The sequence below is a fragment of the Geotrypetes seraphini genome, chromosome 7 (assembly GCF_902459505.1).
Source record: "Geotrypetes seraphini chromosome 7, aGeoSer1.1, whole genome shotgun sequence".
Lineage (NCBI taxonomy): Eukaryota > Metazoa > Chordata > Amphibia > Gymnophiona > Dermophiidae > Geotrypetes > Geotrypetes seraphini.
The window spans coordinates 120,062,506-120,081,983 of record NC_047090.1 but is presented as its reverse complement, the minus strand read 5'-3'; the positions used below and the strand labels follow the sequence as shown (position 1 = coordinate 120,081,983).

The 19,478-nt window shown below is 41.5% G+C and overlaps 1 protein-coding gene across 1 annotated transcript in view; it reads right to left on the bottom strand.

Moving 5' to 3' along the window:
- Positions 1–17,806, bottom strand: part of RHOV (ras homolog family member V) — a 28,128-nt gene extending 10,322 nt beyond the window's left edge. Inside the window, exon 1 of the mRNA XM_033950690.1 lies at positions 17,365–17,806. Coding sequence (XP_033806581.1) covers positions 17,365–17,587 — 223 coding nt within the window. The 5' untranslated portion in view covers positions 17,588–17,806. The remainder of the gene's footprint in view (positions 1–17,364) is intronic.
- Between the last annotated feature and the right edge of the window lie 1,672 nt (positions 17,807–19,478).

Below are 19,478 nucleotides of genomic sequence, written 5' to 3'. Positions count from 1 at the left end.
GAGTGCACCCCTCCTGCTGCCAGGGGGGTTGCTTTATGATGGTGGTGGTGGTAAGGCATGGGTGTGTGTATGTTGGGGGGTGGGTTGCTTGTCACCAGGGGCGGGAGAGAATGGGCATCCCTCCCGCTGCCGGAGGGGAGGGGTTGTGGAGTTTTGCTTTACAGCCAATCTTTGATTTGGGGTCTTTTTAAATTTGTGGGTGTATTCTGCATATGTGCCGATCACTATCACCAGTGATGGGTACATGCAAATTTAGCGACTCTTCATGACTCTCCGTGAATCTTATTTGCATGCACAGTTTTTAAAAGAATGACTCGCCTTTTTGAAATCGTTACAATAGTGGCCCATTGGTTTTTACTGCAAATATTAGAGAATCTTCCCCTTGCTGACTTGTCCAAGGTCAAATGGAACCTGCAGAGTCTCCCAGGACATGTGTACAGCTGATAGTTTATCTAACCAGTGGTGTAGTTGGGGAGAGAGGACCCCCTACTCTTCCCTATGACCAGGAAGTGACGTCAGAAGGGAGCTGAGGCCAGTGTGAGTTGAGGTGAAAGATGCTGCTCGTGCCGGTGAACATTTCAAGAGATATGTGGTGTGTGTGTGGTATGGGGGTGAAGAGACACCAGCATGTGGTATGCATCCCCTCAACCTACTATGCTACTCAACTATATAATCTAAAGAATATGCAGCTAGGTTAAACAAGGGTACAATAAATTATTGATATTAATTATACAGGGACTTTGGTTGAGAGGAAACTAAACACAATATCCATATTTATAGAGATACAGCTCTATAAATACAATTTGAGTATATTTATCTGTGTGTGTGAACATGGAACTTTTACTATTTACAGAAATGTATAGTCCAAGGCCCTGAAAGATGGCGTCTAAGATCCCGACATCTTTATCTAGTTTTGCTGCTTGGAATGACAGTAGGCCTAACTTTTTTAGCCTTTTTGGTTGAGGAGTAAGAAAAGGGATTCCTGTTTCTCTGAGGCTTTTTCCTTCTTTCTGTGCGAGTTTATTATTCAGATAAATTGGGGCATAGCCCTGTAGTACTTTAAATAGCAGGCAACAGAATTTGAATAGGATTCGGCCTTTCACTGGGAGTCAGTGTGTTTTGGGGGTTCTTTTTATGTGGCCTTGTTCTTTTGTATGAAATGTTAATTTCCTATTGTTTAGGGTTACCAGATTTTCGTAACGAAAATCTGGATCAATGGCCCCGCCCCATTCTGTCTGGTCACGCCCCGCTCCTCAACCTGTTTGCTCGTCAGGATGGCATCTGCACATGCGCTGGTGTGACATGATGATGTCAAATGCATGCACGTGACGTCACTGCATTGCATCCGTGCATGCACAGATACCGTCCCGACGTCGCTCATTGCTAGAGGCTTTTCAAAACCCAAAGTGCCAGGTTTTGAAAAGCCATCCGAACCCCAGGACATGTCCTCAAAAAGGAGGACTTGTCCAGGGAAATCCGGATGTCTGGTAAGGCTAGTATTGACTAGATGGGAGGATATAAAATTGTACCCCTAGAATGAGAGATGGTGTAGGTAATAAGTCATTCTGAATAAATAAACAATTTCAAAAGTTAGTCCAAATGTAAAAGAGATCAACCACAACTTCAATGTGTCCCTGTGATCTAACAGAAACCACAGTACTTATCAAAGACAAAACAGGGTCGGTTTTGCTGTTAGCACGGGGAACGGCCCTTTCCAGGGGTGCTGTGGTTGGCGGTATCCCTTAAAGTCGCAGCATTATCAGGGGAGAGGTCTTTCTGGGCTGCAGTTGGTGATGACCTTTGTAGTTAGAGGAAAAGTCTCCTCCCCCCCAAGTGTTTAATTTGGTGGCCCTCCTTTAAAATCACTGCTGTGACACTTGAGCAGGAGCACCTTGTACAAACGCAGCGATCCATACCCTGAGTCAGTGGAAGAGTTGTAATCCCATTATAGTGATTCCTAATGGCAAACACTCTTTTCTTCTATAGACATCTTTACACAGCACCCCTAGCAACATAAACACCTTGGTGCTAGTGACAGGAAGAAGCTCAGGTTATCAGGACTGCTATTGCTATTAAACAGGTGTGAGATCCTCTGGCTTTGTCTACTTGTCACCAATGCTATATTGAGGACACTGTTTTATTAACCTTCGGTTTAGTGCATTCCATGCAGCTATACTAATTTGTGCAGGATGAGCTGCATAATTGACAAATTAATAGCATAATGGCACCCGTTTTATACATACTAAGTATTTATGCCAAAGCCACAAAAAGAGGGAAATCTCGTACATCTTCCAAATTATTGAAACAGAGAAACATGATGGCAGATAAAGGCCAAATGGCCCATCCAGTCTGCCCATTCACAATCTCTTCCTCTTCTCCAATGATTCCACATGCCTGTCCCATGCTTTCTTGAATTCAGACACAGTCTTTGTCTCCACCACCTCTACCGGAAGACTATTCCACGCATCTGCCACCCTTTTTGTAAAAAAGTATTTCCATAGATTACTCCTGAGCCTATCGCCTCTTAACTTCATCCTATGCCCTCTCATTCTGGAGTTTCTTTTCAAATAATAATATTTTTTTTTTTTAAATTTTGTATACCGCCATACCCAGGGAGTTCAAGGCGGTTCACAACAGATAGATGAATTACATACAGTGCGATTAGAAAAAGAGGAAACATAACAAAGCAATCGTAGGGTCAAACTCGTTTACAATAACAATTTAGGTGAGGGAAGGGCCAAATACGGGTACATACAGAGTGTGCTGTAGTAGGATACAATTAAGTTTAAGAGAGGGGGGGAACCAAGCATATTAGCTGGGAAAAAAAAGGGGGGGGGCGGAAAAAAGAGGAAGAGGAGAGGGGGGTGAGATGGGGGAAGGGGGCGTTAAGGGATAGGTCTGTTGCAAAGAAGGGTTTGATCTGTTTTCTAAGGTGGAGAAGGGGAAACGTTATGGCGGAAGAGGGGAGCGTTAGGGATTTGGTCCGTTAAAAAGTAGAGTTTTGAGCTTTTTTCTGAAGGGGGGGTATGAAGAGCAGTCAAGTATGATTTGGGCGAGCCATGAATTTAGTTTGGCCGCTTGAAAAGAGAAGGTTCGTTCGAAGAATCTTTTAAGATGGCACGATTTCAGTGAGGGAAAAGCGAACAAAGTTGATCTGCGGGAGCTCTTCTTATTATAGTTCAGGTTGAAGTGGGGGTAAAGATAGGCTGGTGACATACCAGATACGGTTTTGTAGCAGATGCAAGAAAACTTAAATAGAACTCTGGATTCGAATGGCAGCCAGTGCAACTTGTTGTAGAAAGGGGATATGTGTTCCCATTTCTTCAGGCCAAAGATAAGGCGGATGGCAGTATTTTGGACCAGTCTCAGTTTCCTGGTGATTTTCTTGAAGGCGCCTAGATAAATGATGTTACAGTAGTCTAGGACACCAAGAATGGAAGATTGGACCAGCAGACGAAAGGAGGTGTCATCAAAGTATTTTTTAATGGTGCGGAGTTTCCAGAGTACCGAGATGCTTTTTTTAAACACTAGGTCAGTGTGTTTCTCCAGAGTGAGATGCTTGTCTAAAGTGACTCCTAATATTTTTAATGATTGTTCAATACAGTAGTCAAGTCCATTGATGGTTATCGTAGTTTCCTTAATTTTGTCGTTTGGGGATACTAAGAGGAGTTTAGTTTTTTCTGGGTTTAGCTTTAGTCTAAATGCTGACATCCAAAGTTCGATCTGATTTAGGGTGAAGGATAGCGAGTTTAGAAACTCTGAGGTAAAGTAAGAGAGCGGAATGATTATTGTGATGTCGTCAGCGTAGATGAAAAATTTGAGCTTTAAGCTTTGTAGGAGATTTCCTAGGGAGACAAGGTAGATGTTAAATAGGGTGGGGGACAGGGGGGAGCCTTGTGGGACTCCACAAGGGTTGTCCCAGCTGTAGGAGGTAGTATCGTCCTTGAACACCTTGTAGGTTCTTGTTGTCAGGAATCCATGGAACCAATTGAGAACATGACCTGAGATTCCAATAGAAGTCAGACAGTCTAGTAGAGTGTCGTGGTCAACCAAGTCAAATGCGCTACTTAGATCGAGTTGCAATATTAGAGCACAAGAGCCTTGGCTGAATAGTTGATGAAGGTAGTCGAGCAGGGAAGCTAAAATTGTTTCGGTACTGTGACCTGACCGGAAGCCGGATTGATTGTCGTGCAAGATATTGTGTTTTTCTAAGTATGTGGTGAGTTCGGTGTTTACTATCCCTTCTGCTATTTTGGTAACCAGGGGGATATTGGCGATAGGTCTAAAGTTGGAAGCCATGTTAGAAGGCTCTTTAGTATTTTTCTTAATTGGTGTAATCATAATGTGCCCTTGTTCTACTGGGAACTTCCCCGAGGATAGTAGAGAGTTGATCCAAGTCAGCATTTTGGCCTTAAAATGGACTGGGGCCGATTTCATGACATTAGGGGGGCAGGTGTCCAGTCTGCAGTAGGAGTTGGCATACTTATTGTAGTGTTTATTAAAAGTTTGCCAGTCTATGGGTGAGAATGTGTTCCAGTACAGGTCAGCTCTGGAATCGCCTGAGTCTAGTAGAATGGGGTAACACCAGTGGGGCTTGGTTGGGTCGGTAAGAGAGGATCTTAGTTTTTGTATTTTGGAGGTGAAGAAATCCGCCAAGCTGTTTGCTGTTAGAGTGGGCTCTTCGGGTGTGTTGATAAATGTTTCTATATTGTATAGATCATTTACCAGCTTAAAAAGCTTGTTGCTGTTGGTTGAGATGTCGCCAATTTTGAGGGCATAGAAGTTTTTGCGTTTTTCTTTGGATCGATTTTTGTAGGTTTTTACTTTTAATCTCCAGGCGGTTCTGTGCTCTTGCGTTCCTGATTTTAGCCAAAGCCTTTCCGATTTTCTTAGGTCTCTCTTTAGCATTAGCAGTTCTGTGTCAAACCAGCCCTCTAGGTTTTTAACTCTCTTTCTGCGGGTTTTGATGTGCATGAGACTTGTCTCATGCACATTTATGCCACGTAGGTATTTAAATGTTTCTATCACATCCCCCCTCCCTCCCGCCTTTCTTCTAAAGTATACATATTGAGATCTTTAAATCTGTCCCCATATGCCTTATGATGAAGACCACCAACCATTTTAGTGGCTTTCCTCTGGACCAACTCCATCCGGAGTCTCATATAGGGGCATCAATACCTCCTTTTTCTACTGCCCATTCCTCTCCCTTTTGCACCTTAGCATTTTTCTAGATTTTACCGCTGCCTTTTCAGCCTATTTGGCCACCATAAGACACATACTATCACACCCAAGTCTCACTCCTCTTTTCTGCACAAAAAATTCTTCAGCCCCTAAATTGTACCGTTCCCTTGGTTTTTGCAGCCCAAATGCATGACTTTGCATTTCTTAGCATTAAATCTTAGCTGCTAAATTTCAGACCATTCTTCAAGCTACGCTAGGTTCTTCCTCATGTTATCACACCATAAGGAATGTCTACTCTACTGCAGATTTTGGCATCATCCGCAAAGAAGCAAATCTTACCTGACATCCCTTCAGGAATATCGCTTACAAAAATGTTAAAAAGAACAGGCCCAAGAACCACACCACTGGTAACATCCCTTCCTCAGAGTGATCTCCATTGACCTCTACCCTCTGTTGCCTTCCACTCAGCCTGTTCCCTGCTAGCTTGCTTCTTCTTTTAATGTAATTTTTAAGTCTTTTCTCATGGTTTTACTTTTTAGATTTCTGCAGACATTTGGAATAAGCAATTTTTTTAGGTTTTTTTTTTTTTTTTTTAAAGAAACATTCTTCCCTGAGTTTCCTCATCAGTTCATGCTGTATTTACACCTTGCCTGTGATACCTGTGTCTGTATAGGGAAGCACCCCAGTACCCCGCATCAATTTGATTTGTAATAAAGTATTGATAGATAAGCAGTAGGAGCTTTGAAACGTGGTGAATGTCTAGAATGGAGTTCTAGCTGAGGTTACAGGAGCCAAAACAGTAGCAGAATTCAAGCATTTAGAGGGCAATCACAATAAGCCTTAATAATGGATGACTGAAGGAGGGAGGGAAGAGAGGCTACCTGATAAGACACTAAAGACAGACCAATCAATGGACTGGGTAGATCAAATGATACTTTTCTACCAGCCTCTCTTCCCTTGGGAATAGCATATACATGGGAGGAAGGGAAGAAAGGGCTGTAGATGGGGGTCTTACAAATATTTGTTTAATTGCTGCTTAAAAGGGTAATTTTCAAAAATATTTTCACAGTTGAAATAGTGTTTCACCTGTATAAATGGGTTTTAATTGCCCTCTTGCAGGTCTGGCTCAAGGCACTGTGGTGCTTCATGCCAAGGTTTGCATTGGCATCACCTCCCTCCCCCCCCTAAAAAAAATCTGGTATTATTCCATCCATTCTTCCCTCCATTCCTGCCTGTATCTCCAGTATCTCCCCCTCTCTCTCTCTGAAGCCCCCCTTCCTCATGCAGCATCTTTCCCTCTACAGCAGACTGGGATTCTGGTGCCCACTGGAGCTGATTCTGTAAATGGTGCCTATCTCTGAGGTGCTGCTTGACATGGCTAGGCATCATTTACAGAATAGCGTCTAACTCAACTTAGGCATAGGTTACCAGATGTCCAGATTTATCTGGACATGTCGTCTTTTTAGAGGACTGTCCGAGCGTCCAGACGGCTTTTCAAAACCCGGCACTTTTAAAAAAATCTTTATTGATTTTCAAACTTCGACAGTGCAATACAATTAATTGAACATAAAATACTGCATAAAACACACTATTAACTACACAAGTAATACATAAAACAATCATTTTCTCCCATCCTTCTCCCAATTATTAATACAATAAGACACATGATGTGATTACAATATTATAATTAAGTAATTTAAATATTCAAAATACATTTCCCTCTCCCCACCCACTCACCCTGGATGTGTAAGGAAATCTAAGAAAAGGAAAGATACATGACCCTTATTGCGAAGTAACAAATGTAGTCAATGGGCTCCACACTTTATTAAATGAACTACTAAACCCCATACATTCCACATTCATTCTCTTATATTTATATGTGGTACACACATTTGCCCACCAAAATGTGTAATTTATTCTGTCTGCTTATAGAATCAACCCCTTTGTCACCGGCGCCTTGAGTCAGTTCCTGACCTGGTCCATAGGTTGATCCAGCCCTGTCCTCTATGCAGGTAACTTTACGAAGTTATGTTTAGAAAGTCCTGTTTTGTCCCTTAGAAAGTTCTTTTCACAGGTATGTGGCCTCTCATAAAATATCGACCAGTAGATGCCATGACTTGAAAGTGGAGTTCACAAGCATATGCCCAGGTTATAAAATATGCTATACTTGAATAAAGTTTCTGCTGCTTACGCTAGCATTTTATATATTCATATAAGCAAGTATGTGTCCTTATAAGATAGAGCCAAGGAGGTGAAGCATTTACACGCAAACATTTTGTTGGTTGACAGACAGACATCATAGAGTGGTGATTAATGGAATTTGCTCGGAGGAAGGAAAGGTGAGTAGTGAAGTGCCTCAAAGAATCGGTGCTGGGGCCGATTCTGCGCAACAGAGTGGACACCCTGGAGGGAGTGGAAAACAGGAAAAAGGATCTGCAAAAGTTAGAAGAATGGTCTGATGTCTGGCAACTAAAATTCAATACAAAGAAGTGCAGAGTGATACATTTAGGGAGTAGCAATCCAAGGGGGATGTACGTGCTGAGAGATATGCATGGAAAGGGAGAGGGACCTTAGAGTGATAGTGTCTGAGGATCTGAAGGCAACAAAGCAGTGTGACAAGGCAGTGGCTGTAGTCAGGAGGATGCTAGGCTGTATAGAGAAAAGTGCAACCAGCAGAAGAAAGGAGATGTTGATGCCTCTGTACAGGTCATTGGTGAAGCCCCACTTGGAATATTGTGTTCAGTTCTGGAGGCCTATCTGGCCAAGGATATAAAAATACTTGAAGCGGTCCAGAAGAAAGTGACAAAAATGGTAGGGGGTTGCACCAAAAGAAGTACGAGAAGAGACTAGAAGACCTCAACATGTATACTTTGGAGGAGAGGAGAGAAAGGGGTGATATGATACAGACATTTAAATATTTAAAAAGCACTAATATAGGATCAAATCTTTTCCAGAGAAGGGAAAGTGGTAAAACTAGAGGACATAAACTGAGGTTGAGCGATGGCAGACTTAAGAGTAATGTTAGGAAATTCTTTTTTCACAAAGAGGGTGGTGGATACCTGGAATACCCTCCAAAGGGAGGTGGTGGAGAGGAAAACTGTGATGGAATTCAAAAAAGCGTAGGATGAATATAGAGGACAACTAATTAGAATATGAACGGGCAAACTTTCACGGTCTGAATTCTGCAAAGGAGATGGTTTGGATAGGCTGGAGTGAGTTTCAAAGGCAACTTCAGTAATTGGAACCTAAGGACATTACTGGGTATACTTCTAAGATCTATATGGCCAGAAATAACAAAGAAAAAGGACATTTAAGACATTTTAATTTAATCATGAAATTGTAATGCATATGATTGCAGGGCAGACTGGATGGACCATTCTTATCTTTATCTGTTGTCATTTACTATGTTACTATGTATTTTAAACTTCACATGAATGCATGTAAATTAACTCTGACAGCTTTGCATGCCAAAGAGAGGCATATATATAACTGCACAGATTTCCCAGGGTAATTTTCAACCCAGAAGTACATGTACACGTTGGCTTTAAAAATCTGGCCTAGTCCATGCAGAGAAAATGACAGGCGTGTACTTTTCACACACCTGCAGTTATTAAACCACCTCCTCAATTATGTAAAATAAAATTTGCTGTTATTGAAAGCTTTATCTTTCTGATGAGTTTTGATGAAGATATTACCACATTATTACATGGGGTTAGACTTCACATGAATCACATAATCAGTCTGGTTCAATTCCACAGGGTTTTTGTATTTTCCCCAGATCTGCTGGGGACATCTAGAACATAAGCAATGCCTCTGCTGGGTCAGACCTGAGGTCCATCGTGCCCAGCAGTCCGCTCACGCGGCGGCCTAACAGGTCCAGGACCTGTGCAGTAATCCTCTATCTATACCCCTCTATCCCCTTTTCCAGCAGGAAATTGTCCAATCCTTTCTTGAACCCCAGTACCGTACTCTGCCCTATTACGCTCTCTGGAAGCGCATTCCAGGTGTCCACCACTCGTTGGGTAAAGAAGAACTTCCTAGCATTCGTTTTGAATCTGTCCCCTTTCAACTCTTCTGAATGCCCTCTAGTTCTTTTATTATTCAAAAGTTTGAAGAATCTGTCCCTATCTACTCTCTCTAAGCCCTTCATGATCTTGTAAGTCTCTATCATATCCCCTCTAAGTCTCCTCTTCTCCAGGGAAAAGAGACCCAGTTTCTCCAATCTCTCAGCATATGAAAGGCTTTCCATCCCCTTTATCAGATGCGTCGCTCTCCTCTGACCCTCTCGAGTAATGCCATTCTTAAGGTACGGCGACCAATATTGGACGCAGTACTCCAGATGCGGACGCACCATCGCTCGATACAATGGCAGGATAATGTCTTTCGTTCTGGTTGCAATACCCTTCTTGATTATGCCTAGCATTCTGTTTGCCTTCTTAGCAGCCGCTGTGCACTGTGCCATCGACTTCATTGTCATGTCCACCATTACCCCCAAGTCCCTTTCTTGGGTACTCTCATTTATTAACATCCCTCCCATTGTATAGTTGTACCTCGGGTTTCTGTTTCCCACATGTAATACTTTACATTTCTCAACGTTGAACTTCATCTGCCATCTCGTCGCTCATTCCCCTAGTTTGTTCAAGTCCCTTTGCAATTCTTCGCAGTCCTCTTTAGTCCGAGCTCCACTAAATAGTTTGGTGTCGTCCGCAAATTTTATTATCTCACACTTCGTCCCTGTTTCTAGATCATTTATGAATGTATTAAATAGCAGCAGCCCGAGCACCGAGCCCTGCAGGTCCCCACTCGTGACCTTCCTCCAGTCCGAGTAGTGGCCCTTCACTCTTACCCTCTGTTTCCTACCCGTCACCCTGAAAAAAACTTCCAGAAAATCCAAGAGATTCACAGAAGGTTGATGTAAATATAAGGATTTGCAGAAAACCATATGGGGAACTACCCATCATACTTATGTAAAACAAAAAATCTGCCTGAAATCCAATGTATATTGGTGGAAATCTCATTGGATTTTTACAACATGGAAAAAAAAGAGAATGTTTGTTAAACTCATTTGGTGCAATTACAGAGTTCATGAGAACTTGTTTTGAAATGACTACATTTGTTTACATTATCTTTGGGGCCAAAGAGCCCATTAATTGTTTTTAAACTATTGGCAACTGAGACATATTTCCAATGATGACATTAGACCTTCGGTCTGCACATTTGTGCTTATTCTAGAATCTTCTAGTTTATATTTGCTCATTCTGTTAACTACTAAAACAAACAATCCTGGCCTTAGAGTCAGGGAGAAAATCACAAAAAGTTATCCAAGGGTCTCACAGTTGGCAGGGCCTTTACAACTAGTTGGCCATATGGAGTTAGTCAAATGAGGTTTTTTTTTGTTTGTTTTCAATATAAATTGTCTTTTATTGGAACCAAAATGTTACATAACCAATCATACAACAGCTATTCATAGCAAGTCCAAATATACAAACGTCCATATACCAGAAAAAATAAACAGTAGTGACTATTTTCAGTTAGTAAACACAAAAAAAGTAGGAAAAAACTCCGCACACACTAAGTGATAAAAAAGGAGCAGAGATGGCCAAACCAAACATCCCTCAAAGAAGGGGGTTCAATACGATCCTGCAGAGTTTATTGGAATAAAACATGTACATAAGATTCATGAAGAAAGAACCAGATATAGACCCTGTTTCAATGTGACTGCCTGCGTATCAGGGGTCCTTCAACTGAAACTTTATTGCACTAAAACAAACATCAGACTCAACACAGCCTGTGTTTCGGTACCTTAGTGCCTTCCTCAGGAGACTATAAATAAAAAAATAAAAATATCTATATGAACATAAATAATTAAGTGGAAAAACTTAAAAAGTAGTTAAAGAACTGTACCAAACTTGATATATTCTGTTTGGAGAAAGACACTTCTCCAAGCTTGCTTTGCTCAAATGTATTTTTTGTAAAATTGTTAGCTAGTGCTTTAGGGCCTCTTCTATCAAACTGCGCTAGCAGTTTTTAGCGCAGAGAAGCACGCTGAATGGCCTGCGCTGCTCTCGACACTCGTAGGAACTCTATGAGCATTGGGAGCAGCGCAGGCCATTCAGCGCATCTCACTGCACTACAAACTGCTAGCGCAGTTTGATATAAGAGGCCCTTAGTATTTAAAAGAAGAAAAAATATTTAAAAGAAAAATATAAGCAGAGAGGGGTGCTGTGGCCAATGTTAGAAGTTTGAAAGGGAGCTGTTGTTGATTATCTGCTCCCTTTCATAGCTCCGGTGCAACGTTTTGCCCCGTGGCTTGCCTGGCACGTGGGGTATGAACAGTAAAGGCAGATATACCCAGCAAAGTTTACTGGAGTTACATTAGTTGGTTTGGTTTGTGATTTTTACTCCAGTACCTCTATCTTTTGGTTTTTTTTGTTGTACTTCGTATAATGGTACACAAAAAAAGCCCAAACACCACAATATCAATCAATAATATTACACTTAAATACTAATTTAGAAATAACATGGCATTACTGTTTTTTTAAAAAAAATAAAACAATAAAAATATAAATAAATTATATATATATATATATATATATCCTATATAATAAAACCCTAGCCGTGCATGAGCTTCCGTGATCTCTGATCTGTGACCAGTAGGTCTGTGGCTGCAGGAGTGCGCATGCGCGAGCCCCCAGCCTTACAGCACCTAACTACACACGCTGGCAGGACTGGCTGCCAGCGCTGGACTCCCTGCTCTCTACAAGATCGCGGTGTTGGCTCCTCTCACGAGCCGCACCAGCATCGGAGAAGGCTTCCGACGTTGGCGGGGATCGAGAGGAGCCACGGCGACACCTTTAAACTTAAAAAAAGTAAGTTCTTCGCTGTCTGACCCTTCTATCCCTTCCCGACATCTGACCGGCTCACATAGTCCCTTCCCGCGGTCCTGACTCCAAACCTTCCGACTCCAGCAGCGTCTGCACATACATATTTAAATGATTAATTAGACTCTTTAAATCCTTTTATACTCATATCAATATAATTTCTAAAATGACACAATGGTGTTTTCTTGATATTGCAGTGTTTGGGCTTTTTTTTGTGTACCATTACATGAAGTGTCATTCTCCAAATGACAAAATATATCAACAGTTTGGTATGTACAGTTCTTTAAATACTTTTTTATGTTTTTCCAATTAATTATTGATGTTCATATAGATGTTTTTATTTATAGACTCCTGAGGAAGGCACTAAGGTGCCGAAACACAGGCTGTGTTGAGTCTGATGTTTGTTTTAGTACAATAAAGTCCCAGTTGAAGCTTCTCTTTCATCTCTACTTTTGTTGATTGAGTAGAGGTGTTTCTCTGGGGGGGGGGGGGGGGGGGGCTGTTTGCATCAAGAGTCCACCATCATCTGAATGCACATTAAATGGTAAGAAATCCAATCGCTTAAAAAATTAAAATTTGACATACGTAAAGAAGCACACTAGGAACTCTTAATCATGGTGGCAAACAGAGTTCCTAGTGTGCTTTTGTATGTAAGTCAAATTTTAATTTTAAGTGATTGGCAAGTCACTTACTTCCCCCATTGCCCCAGGTACATTAGATAGATTGTGAGCCCACCGAGACAGACAGGGAACAATGGTTGAATACCTGAATAAATTCATATTAAACTGTTCTGAGCTCCCTTGGGAAAATGGAATAAATAAATGTGCATTCGGAGATGATGGTGATCATGCTGAAACACAGTCCGTGCAGGGCCCTTTCTTCGTGAATCTTAGGTACATGTTTTATTCCAATAAACATTGCTAAATTGCACTGAATCTCCTTCTCTGAGGGGTATTTGGTTTGGTCATCTCTGCTTATTTTCAGTTAGTACAATATTTATAGATAAGTGTGCAGAAAACTATGGGGGGAGGGGGGGTTCATGCATAATAAAAGCCTGAACCTATGCTTAAAATTTCTCTTGGAGCATCATATTGCCTGGTTCTCTTTTGTCCATCCTCTTCAGTAGACTTTAAGTAGACACTGCAGTTATTCCTAGTAGACACAGTTAAAGATTGAAGAGTGTGGAGAAATTTGGGCTGTGAACAGAGAGCTAAAAATGCCATGTTGGAGGCTAAACAGATTATTCACAGCAGACTGTAAGACCAAAGATAGGCAGGACTCGGTATGTAAAGGCTTTATTTGCTGTATTATTGGTTTCTGTTAAATATAAATAACATTGAAACTGACAATCAGATGGAGCTATAAGTTCACTGGTGGCCAGTGAATATATAACTCCATTAGCTGTGGATTTTCAACTACTACGCAGATAGTGTTGGGTTGGAAATCTCTGTAGCCTGACTCTATCCATACATTGAAAGGGCAGAGGGAAGGTGGAGCAAGGGATGAGCCGAGACGGTGATATTCAGCTGGAGTCTAGATAAGCTATTTGTTTAATTTAGGCTTCTTGAACAGGTGGTCTAAACTAAATGGATAGTGGTAGAAGCAGTGATTGCACAAGTATATTCAGCGTTGTTGAATATCTGTATTAGTTTAAAAGCCGGCACCAGGGCCGTAGTGAGATATGTATGGCTGCACAGAGAACAGGGGAGGCTCCATAATAAATCCAAATTAAAAAAAAAAAAAATAATTGTCCTCCTCTTAGCCAACATCTTTCCCTTCCCTATGCTCTCTAAAGTGGCCTGCATTACCCCTTCCTCTCTCATGCCCCACCTAAATGTATCCATTTTGAACCTAGAGTGGCATGGGCAACTGTGCCTAGGGATTATTTATTTATTAAATTTTCTTTACCGTTCTCCCAAGGGAGCTCAGAATGGTTTACATGAATTTATTCAGGTACGCAAGCATTATTCCCTGTCTGTCCATTACTGCTGCCTATCCTATTCTAGACTGCTAGGGCATCCTTCAGGAGGTCTAGAAGGGCCTACAAGGAGATGGGGGAGGGGGTCACATGGAGGGGGGTGGCTAATGTTCAGGTTGGGAGGCTCCTTGGCAGGGGGCTAGTGAGAGGGGGATGGATGCACTTGTGGAAGTCTCAGTGGGGGCTTTGGGATCAGGAGGATGGATGCTCTGGAGGAAGGTTGGAGGGGGCAGGGGCACCATGATGGGAGGGGCAGATGGGGCATAATTTTAATTTGCAAAGGACCTAATATTGGCATTATTGTGTTTAGGTGGTACGTTTTTATTCTGCAGATATTTTTCAGGTACAAAGGAGGAGGAAGGGTGGAAAATAAAACAGGGCTGTGGAGTCGGAGTCGGAAGCAATTTGTGTGCTGTGGAGTCGAATTTCTAATTTCACTGATATAAATTTGATTAGCCTATTTGTTTCAGGATATGCTTCACTTTTAGAATATATTTTGATATCAAGTTCTTTGATGATTACAAAACGTAATATATTTTATGATATTTATATTAGTGAAAGTGGCACATAGAGAATGACATGGTGACACTTCCAGCCACTTGTGGTCCCCATCTCCCTGCTAAGGACAGGAATGAGACACTCTACTTCCAGGTGCTGGTGCTCCCCACTTGCCCTCTAACTCAGCAGCTCTCCCTTTTTGGTTCTTTTTTTTGCAGCTGCACTGCAGACAAGAAAAAAATTTAAAAAGAAAAGTGGACTTTGCTGGCACTTGCCTCTTCTCTCTTCCTCCCTTCTGTTGTCTCAACGCACTACCTCCAGTATCCCAATTGTAGTTTGTGTCCCCTCCCTCCCTTCTGTGTTCCTCTGACATCACAGAAAGCTTCCCTGTGACATCAGAGGGAAGGCCTCCGGGTCAGTCGTGGCTGCCCGTGGCTTTGTGAAGAGTTTTTGCAGAACTCCCGGCCCTGTTCTGGGTCAGAAGCTTTGAACAGGGGGGGGGGGGGGGAACGGGACAATGGCACATACTGTATGTATAAGAGGTATTCATCACTTGCTGAAGAAGCTTTGCATGGGGCACTCAGCCTGCAACCAGGAAGTTAATTCATAGTAGGACAATTGGCAGGGACTTTGTACATCCTACCATTTATTCTATGAATTGTCGTTCTCCCCATACATTATAGAGTTTCTCTGTTTTATGTGCAATCTCCAAGTGTGTAAAGATATGCTTTCATTTCTTGGTGGCTGAGAGACAGTTGGTTCACTTTATGCCACATCTCAGCCCCAGGGGAAGAAAGGAGAGAAACCTGTTTCTGATCGAAAGTGCAACACAGGAGAGGAGGAGTGCTGTTTCAGAACTGGAGGTTTCCCTCTAGTCAGCCGGCTGTGCCCTGTGTATTGTATACAAAAGGCAGGTACGTGTTGCCTATTTTATAGAGGTGTGCACTCCGATTCTGGTTTCAGCTTGGAACATTTTGTGCATGTATAGAACATCCTGGTCAATACTCAAAATTAATCAGCCAGAAACAGCCACCGACTGATTAAATTTCTCATTCAGGGCTATCTGCTGATTTGTAGCAGCACTTAAGAGGTTATCTCCGCTGAAAATTAGTGATTAGTGCCTAAGTGAAAACCATCTATTTTGGGGGCCTCTGGGAAGTACAGTTGGCATTTGCCCTTCAGCACTTAAGAGGCCAGGGAAACTGCATAAATGGAAAGGCTTAAAACAGAGTCCTAGCGTTACCACTACTATTTATCACTTATATAGCGCTGAAAGGTGTTCACAGCCTTGTATGGTTTGACATTTAATAGATGGCCCTTTCTGAGAAGAGCTTACAATTTAACTTGGATAGTTCCAAGAGTTTAATTACACATTGAGTGAAGAAATATTTTTCCTGCAGTTCCAGTTACTCCCAGCATGAGGTGCTGTACGGAATAGTGCATGTGTGGGAAAAGGTCACAGCTCTATATTGTAACTCATGATCGCTTAAGTTCTGAATATCAACTTAACCAGTCATTTGTTAGCTGGGGCTGCATAAATTCAATGCTGCCAGTGGCAGTCATCAAAAAGCTGAATATTAACCTCTGTTGACTTCATGCACGTAAAACCCCTGAAATAATGTGTGTAAAATTTGAATTTTATACATATGAATTCAGGAGGGAATCCAAAATATGGCCAAAAATTGGCCAAAAAAAAAGAGCAGAAATTTTTTTTCCGTGCACACTCCTATTTTACTTAAAGCCATGTTTTGCTTGGATATGATATCGTATACCTTTGCTATTTAATCACTAACCCCCCCTTTTATGAAGCTGCATTAGGTAAAAGTTCTGACACTCATAGAATTCCTATGAGTGTCGGAAATTTTACTTCTGCATCTGGCGATAAAAAATGCGAATGCGACTTCATGAAAGGGGGGAGGGTAAACTTGGGAATGCAACACTATTACATTTCAGCAAGGTCTAAATTCAAGAAATATTATTACCATATCCAGATAGGGATGAATAATTAACAACTTAATTAAGGAGAGACATTTCACAAAATTAATTTTATCCTGCCTAGAGAATATCAAAACTTTTAGAGTATGAAAAACTGTGTTCAAGACCAAGTACATTTGTGAATGCTGCTACACATCCAGGGACCGGTTAGGAATTGCTGAATTTACTTTTCCAGACCCCCAAATCTCAGTAAACAGCTTGAGGTGTGGACCCAGCCTTAGGCCTTGGTGGCACTTTATGCGGGTGGGGGAAGTGCCCTATTCTTCTGGGGAGGAGGATTTCTTCTTCCCCCAGATCCAGAGTAAATGATTCTCCCTCTTTGATCCCCCGCACCCCCTCCACCAGGGAATCTCTATCCTCTGCAGCCAGGCTGATAGCGCATCCCTACAGCTGTCCTCTGAAAGTGAATCTGGTCCCCCACTGCAGCCTGGCCAGAGATGCCTCATTAGCATACAGGACAGCCTGAGAACGGAATAAAGGGGAAAGAGATGGGACTTGATATACCACCTTTCTGTGGTTACGATCAAAGCAGTCTACATATTACATGCAGGTACTTATTTTGTACCTGGGGCAATGAAGGGTCAAGTGATTTACCTAGGGTCACAAGGAGCTGCAGTGGGAATTGAACCCAGGTCCCCCCAGGCCACTGCACTATCTCCACTCCTCACAATGAACTATCTTTGCAATTAGAACCAGGGCGAATAATGGTCAACACTGCTGGCAGCTTCTGCCTCCTGCCAGCTCTCTTCTGGGATCACATTGTATCACTGAAAGAGCTCAGCAGACAGCCAATGGTGAAGGAATGAATGAAAGCGCAGCCGTGCTCCTTACCTGAGAAAGTGTCCAGAGCTGTGGGCTGATACTCTGCCGGATACCCGTTGACCGTATAGCTGATGACAAGGCTGGTCTTTCCCACGGCTCCGTCTCCCACCAGCACGCACTTGAGGCTAAGATCGTGGTTGCTCTGTCTAGAAGTAGTTGGCTTGTGTGGGGAAGGTGTGCAAGTGGTAAACCCTTTTCCTGCAGGGTAATCCAGAATTTCTTGGGGCGGCATTGTTTCGGGCAGAGAATATGACTCTCTATTCTCCCTTCAAAACTCTGGCAAACAAGCACACTCTGTTCAGATCCAGATACAAAGGCATGGGGTAGAAAAATGTGGATGTTGGGTGAGTTTCCCTGCAGTGCTGGTGCAGCTTCCTTGTCCCTGTAATATGTTAGGCTGAGAAATGAAGAGTCAGCAGCTGAATCTGTACAGGTGGGTGGTAGCTCTCTCTCCCTCTGTCACTTGTTTTGCCTTTTCACATGGCGATAGCTTTAAATGAGTGTAATTTACACACAGTCCCTCCCTCTAAGCCTTGTAACCGGATCTCGTTTCCCAACTGTTTTATCACACTCGAATCAAAAAGTACCTTCTCTCAGGGTTATTGTTTTTGGAAATAATGGAGGGAGTGCCCCTGCTGTCGAATCCTAGGTCCCTTGGATTTTTATCACAGTATTTTTTATCATTGTACTTTTTAAATTGAATTTTCATGTTTTTATATGTCGAGGTATAATAAATTATCTCCAGAACATCTTTATCCACAGTTTTTTGTTTTTTTTTTTAATCAGTGGATTGTTTTCACTGTGGATTATTGGGTCTCCCCATTTTTCTTTGTTGCTCTAGCAGCTACTGCAAAGTGAAAGAAAGTAAAGCCAGGAGAGCATTCAAAAAGCCTCATAGCTTTCTCTCCAACAGGAAGACGGCAAGGGATACCCAAGTTACCCGGCCAGATTGAATCGAAATTTTTTCCCCTGAACTGGGCAGCACTAGTGCTGAGGAGAGTGATGAGGGCCACGGGAGAGGGTGAAAGGGAAAGAAAGGAATACAACTACTGGCATGATAAAATAAAGCTAAAGATCAATTTTTATTTCAAATTAAATTATAACTTATAAATTATAACTTTTGGTGGAATTCTTTATGCCATATCTATAAAATGGTGGAAAGATTTATTGCTTTACAAAGGGGATACTTTAAGAAGTTTCAGGATGTGTGGAAACCATTAACAAAATATTGTAAGGATTAAGTAAAATTATTTCCCTTTTAATTATCCGTTCAGGATATAGGGAGGGGGGTATTTTTATTATTACATATATTATATAATAATGGAAGATATGGATGGGAGGGATGGGAAAGGGGAAGGGATAAAAATTTATATAATGTACCAATGATTGTTTATAAGTGATATATTTATTGTTACTGTGAATGAATATATTTTACACTTAATGTTATTTTGAAAATGAATAAAGAATATTAAAAAAAAATAAATTTTTTAATGTACAACGCTTTGAATTCCAGGAGAAGTGTTTTTATCAAATTTTAATAAACTCTATTGTGTTTCCAAAAAAAAAAAAAATTTTTATTTCAAATTATTCATAAAACTGTGTTAAGTTAAAGATGGTGTGAGAATGAAGCATTTGACTATAAATGGTCACAGGACTTTGTACAGCATTTTTTAAAGGCATCACCTTATTTCCTTTATTTTTTGTTTTATTTCTTTATATTACCTACAGAATTTAAGAAGTTCCTTTATACAGCACCCAGACCTATTGCATTCATGTCTTCATCATATGCTGTCTCTTAAAAAAAATGGAATAAACTTTCAAAGTTTCACCCCCCCCATATTCTGTATATCGCACCTTAAGTTGTGTGTGCAAATTGGTTGAGCGCACAGCCGATTTGCGTGCACAACTTAATTAATTGTCTTAATTGGTGCCGATAACTGGCAATTAACACTTCACATTTGATGTTAATTGGCACTGATTAATATTGCATGCACAACTCAGAAAGTGTAAGTCTATAAAAAGCATGTGCCAGTTGCTGTGCGCACATTTTAAAAGGGCGTGGTCAGGGCAGATATTCCTAAAAGTTACATGCATTGTTATAAAATACGCCCGATTTGCGCACA